Genomic DNA, 5,357 nt, shown 5'->3' with positions numbered 1-5,357 from the left:
ATAAAATTAGATACGCGATGGCGGCTTTTTTATTTATTTATAAAGATTCAGGTACACGAAAGATTGTTGACCAACTTCTATTTAAGCAATAGTTTGGTGAGTACTGGTGCAATTTTCCTTAAGACTTTTATTAGTAATTTTGAAAAATAATTAATAATATTTAAAAAGATATATATATATTTGAACTCCACGTGTCACCAAAAGAGTCGACTTACATAGAAAAACCATGAAAACGTGTTCACTCTATCTTTATCCCACTTCATTGACTCCCGATTTGCGGTTCTCTCTCAATATTTTCATTTTTGATTTTCTCTCTGTTAGTTTCTCTGTCAAGATTTTCTCCATCTGAAATGTGTGGAGCCCAAACTGGTCCTCGGCTTTGCTGGATTCATGCTCTCCATTGTTGGTTTTTAATGGGGTTTGTCTGCTGAGAGAGACCAGTTTCAGTTTGCCCAATCAAATAAACCATACCACTCTCTCTGTCTATAATTCTTTTCCACTTCTGTGTGTTTTTGTTTTTCTTCTTCTGTTACTCATCATCTATATCATCTGAAGACTGTTAGTGAATGTAGGGAAAGAAATATATTGATGCCTACTTTGATTTTATGTTCATCTTGATGGATCCACAGATCTAAATCCGTTTAGACTTCAGATCTTCATCTCAGCTCATGAGGTAAAAGTTTGAAGTTATCTGCATAATGCTAAATTACCGTGACCAGAGTTTTTTGGGATATCACTCCTTCAGGAATTTTGATTTTTCTTTTGCTATATTTATTATTCGTTTTCATCCCTTTTCTGAGAGTTGGACTTTCTGGAATTTGAATTGGCTGCGCCTAAAGAAAAAAGTGTATTTTGACCACTTCTGTTTTCAAAGTCCCTCCTCCCCTTTTCGTCGTTGCTGAATTTTCTCATTTTTTTTGCGGCGGGATGGTGTCATGGATGTTTTGTTCCCATATGAAACATAATATCCGTTTCGCATTCAATAACCTTGTCTCTTTATTTTTATAGAATTCATAGCTGAAATCAAAATTATTACTTCACTTAATTTGTTGGGTTTCTGCCATACAAGTTCTAATATTTGTTGCTTTTGCGTTTATTCTTGATGTTATTCTAGACTTTGAGTGCATAGTGCAAACAATTACTGTTTCTGGAGGAGATATTTGTAAAAATATCAACTAAGGTTTTATTCGGGCCAGAGTTATCTTGAGTCCTTACTAGATGTGGATAATTTGGAAGGTGGTTTTAATGAGATGAGGTATGTTATCTGGGTTAATGAACCTTTTGAGTGCCTGTTTTCGGCCAAAGGCAGATCCATATGTTCACAAGGGTTCAGACGCCAGTGGCCGTCAAGATGGGCTTCTTTGGTATAAGGACACAGGGCATCATTCTAATGGAGAGTATTCAATGGCTGTAGTTCAAGCTAATAATTTACTTGAAGATCAGAGCCAACTTGAATCTGGTTGTTTGAGCTCTCATGATTCTGGGCCATATGGTACTTTTGTTGGGATTTACGATGGACATGGCGGTCCCGAGACGTCTCTGTTCATCAACGAGCACCTCTTCCGACATCTCAAGAGTAAGTTCTATCAATTCCATTGTTATGGAAACTATAATTATGGCAGTTTTAGATGATTCCTAAGACATTTTACAATTCTGAAGTACAAAGTATGATAGAAACAAGTTTTTAGTCTGCTAACATTCTTTGATTTGTATATTTCAAATTATGAAGTCTCGTGCTTGTTAACTTTTTGCCCTGTAGATTAATTTCCAATAACTACAGGGTCTTGTGTTCAATTGCTAATTTTCTGATTGTGCAGGGTTCACTTCAGAGCATCAATCTATGTCAGTGGATGTGATAAGGAAGGCATTTCAAGCAACGGAAGATGGTTTTTTCTCACTTGTCAGCAGACAATGGTCCATGAAACCACAGATAGCAGCAGTTGGCTCGTGCTGCCTTGTTGGCGTCATTTGTGGCGGAACTCTATATATTGCCAACCTTGGTGATTCCCGTGCCGTTTTGGGAAAACTAGTCAAGTCAACAGGGGAAGTAGTGTCCATTCGGCTCTCAGCCGAGCACAATGCAAGTATTGAGTCTGTGAGACAGGAGCTGCATTCACTGCACCCTGATGACTCTCAAATCGTAGTACTCAAGCATAATGTGTGGCGTGTTAAAGGCCTAATACAGGTTAATTCCAACATTTATTACAGTTGGTATTGTTCTTTGCTATTCGCAGAAAGGATAATGCTATGCCAGTATGGTGTAATGGTTGATTTGTAAGCTTGATAGGATTGAAACCACGATACTTTTAGATTTTTGCTTTCTACCTGTGTATCATAGTTGCTAAAAAAATCTTACTTCGGTAAAAAATACTATTGTAATTAAAAAATTAGTGAAGTTGAATTTGTTAGAAGAGTTAATGTAAGAAGTTCACTCGAATGTAGAAGAGAGACTTTTCATCTTCTAGGGGGTTGGAGGGGGAGGGGTACAGAAACTCTTTTTCCGGATCTATTTCAGTTCATTTGTATTTGTTCCTGTAAGACCTCTAATTTTTAACATGGGTAAATATGATAAACCAAGGCATAAAAAGCTTTAAAAAATGTAAAGATTGTTACTTGGTAGAAATATTTGGCTGAAAAATATGCTTCTCGTGGGTGGTCTGTGAAGTTCTGATTATAAAGCTATAAGCATTATTTAGCCCTCTCTCCCCCCAATATCCACACGAAGAGAAAAATAAATAAATAAATAAACAAAAAATATATATGTAATTATTTATTTATTTTTTATTTTTCAAAAACAAAATCATATACTCGATAACTTCATCTATGTAAAATGTTTTGTATAATTTCATTATGCTATGATACATCTAAAGTGTGATTTTATGTTTGTAGTAGTCTGATCTCTTGTCTTACAGATTTCAAGATCCATTGGTGATGTGTACTTGAAAAAGGCTGAATTCAACAGGGAGCCATTATATGCAAAGTTTCGACTTTGTGAACCTTTCAAAAGACCAATTTTGAGCTCAGAACCATCAATATCTGTCCACCAATTGCTACCTCACGATCAGTTTGTTATATTTGCGTCAGACGGCCTATGGGAGCAATTTACCGACCAGGAAGCAGTTGATCTTGTCCAAAATCATCCACGCAATGTAAGATATTTGATGCTCTAAATCTAATAACCTTTCTGATTTTGAAGTCTGTGAAGCAACATGGTCGAGGATATAATTAAGAATAGTGATCGTCAGACTGGTTTTGGGTGTTCATTGTGTTTGTAGGTCCTTTTTGTTGTTCTTGTAAATCTGTGAAGGTCAATTAGATTGCTAATTATAACATAGAAGCACTCTTTGTTGGTGAAGTTGCTGCCAGTAGCAGGGGTACTTTGTTGGAGAGTGCTGAGAGTTCAGTCCCTTGACTGCCGATCAACTTAATAAGTATATATTGGACATTCATATTTATGTATATAATGGAGATTGGGGTGGGAGTTGTTTTCCTACTAGATTAGATAGATAGGTGTGAAGAAGAGAATCTTCTCTGTCTTCATTATAGTGAAAATCTGTAGCATCGAGTTGACGACTTGACGTAGTTCTCTCATTGAGAGTGTACCAAGGTAAATCTTTGTGTTTCATGTATGTACATTTTTATGCGGTTCCTAATCCAAATTAAATGGTTTTAATATGGGAATGGACAAATTTTATTCCTTCGTATCTCCAAGCTTGGGAAGAGGCCTTTTCTGCTTTGCTGGTTTTCGAATTAGAAAAAAGCAAATAAGAGGAATAATTTTTTATTTTTTTATTTTTTGTTTGAGATCATATCTCTATAAATGTTATCCTTAATATTTTTACTTTGCAGGGGAGTGCTAGAAGATTAGTGAAAGCAGCATTGCAAGAAGCGGCAAAGAAGAGGGAGATGAGGTACTCGGACTTGAAGAAAATCGATCGAGGAGTTCGTCGTCATTTTCATGATGATATATCGGTTATCGTGGTGTTTCTCGACTCACATCTTGTGAGCAGGGCTAGTACAATCCGGAGTCCTAACGTATCGGTGAAAGGGGGTGGTATCAATCTTCCCCACAATACCCTTGTGCCAGAAGCTGGTACTACTTGATGATGTTGTGGTCTGTTTTACTTTTCCTGAAAACGAATACATGTCAGGTAGCTTGAAGAAAGAGCTGCCCTTTATTGTAACTTCTATAACTGGAAGGCTAATCCCAAGAAAGAGAAGTTTAAGGTACATTATGTTGTGGGCAGATCTTTCACCCTACCTCTGTTGTTTTTCCTTGTTTTGTTTAGACTTGTGTAAATTCTGTTGACCCCTAATTGATTATAATCTCTCTCCTGGGACTTTTGGCCTTTTCAAGATGAGCCTCAAATCAATGCCAGTGCCTTTTTCTGTGCTTGTTTTGGAAGATTACTATTTATTTTATTTGCTTACTTTTAATAATATAATAATAAAGAATAAAAATTTGATTCCTAAGCAATAGCTTGTATTATTTGGAGGTTTTGGCCCCTCCAACTACCAATTTTCAATTCTTTGTTCAGAAAATAAAGTTTGGTTCGTAACGGTGTTGTCGTTGAACTTACTAAAATATTACATTCGTCATTCTTCGTTTTAGAAGTTAACAGACTATTTATATTATCAAAATGTCATCTCATCCATCACGTTGACACATAATTTCATTTAGTTTGTTAACTTTTAAAATGATGAGTGATGGAATGGAGGATGAGATAATATTTTGATAAGTTCATTGGCAATTGGATAAGTTTTAAAGTAAAATGGTGATTGGAAACGCTTGGAAAAGTTAGTGACAACTTGAACAACTTTTAAAGTTTAATGAAAATTGGGAAATATTTAAGTGTTAAATGACAAATGAGATAATTAACACCCAATTCATTTATTTTAACAATCATGCTATAAGTACTAGTGATGCCCCCGCCCCACCCCTCCTCGCCCCGCCCCGCCCCATTTGCTATAAGTACTAGTGATGCCCCCGCCCCACCCCTCCTCGCCCCGCCCCGCCCCATTTGCTATAAGTACTAGTGATGGCCCCCGTCTTGCCCGGGGCGGGGCGGGCCAAGCAAGGTCGCGGCAATTTTTTGCCCCGTTTAATGTCCCATCTAATTTTTTTGGGTTAATTACGCAAATAGTCATTGAACTTTGCAAAATGTTTTCAAGGAGTCACTGACCTTTAAAAATCACTTAAATGATCAATGAACTTTGCAGAATGTTTTTTAAAAGTCACTAAATTTTAAAAATCACCTAAATAGTCACTGAACTTTGCAAAAAGTTTCCTAGAAGTTAATGAATTTTCCAACCCCTAAACCACCTTAGAGCCACCACTTATGGACCACCAAAATTCA

The 5,357-nt window shown here is 36.6% G+C and overlaps 1 protein-coding gene across 1 annotated transcript; it reads left to right on the top strand.

Moving 5' to 3' along the window:
• The first annotated feature begins 258 nt into the window (after nucleotides 1–258).
• LOC111394533 (probable protein phosphatase 2C 60) lies at nucleotides 259–4,395 on the top strand. Its single transcript, XM_023020389.1, has 5 exons — nucleotides 259–673; nucleotides 1,115–1,576; nucleotides 1,818–2,185; nucleotides 2,913–3,149; nucleotides 3,850–4,395. The coding sequence occupies exons 2-5, from the start codon at nucleotides 1,258–1,260 to the stop codon at nucleotides 4,102–4,104; spliced, it is 1,179 nt and encodes a 392-aa protein (XP_022876157.1). The 5' UTR covers nucleotides 259–673; nucleotides 1,115–1,257; the 3' UTR covers nucleotides 4,105–4,395.
• Nucleotides 4,396–5,357: the final 962 nt, after the last annotated feature.

Source organism: Olea europaea, chromosome 5, assembly GCF_002742605.1.
Source record: "Olea europaea var. sylvestris chromosome 5, O_europaea_v1, whole genome shotgun sequence".
Lineage (NCBI taxonomy): Eukaryota > Viridiplantae > Streptophyta > Magnoliopsida > Lamiales > Oleaceae > Olea > Olea europaea.
The sequence above is the reverse complement of the archived record's forward strand: the minus strand, read 5'-3'. Positions and strand labels throughout refer to the sequence as shown.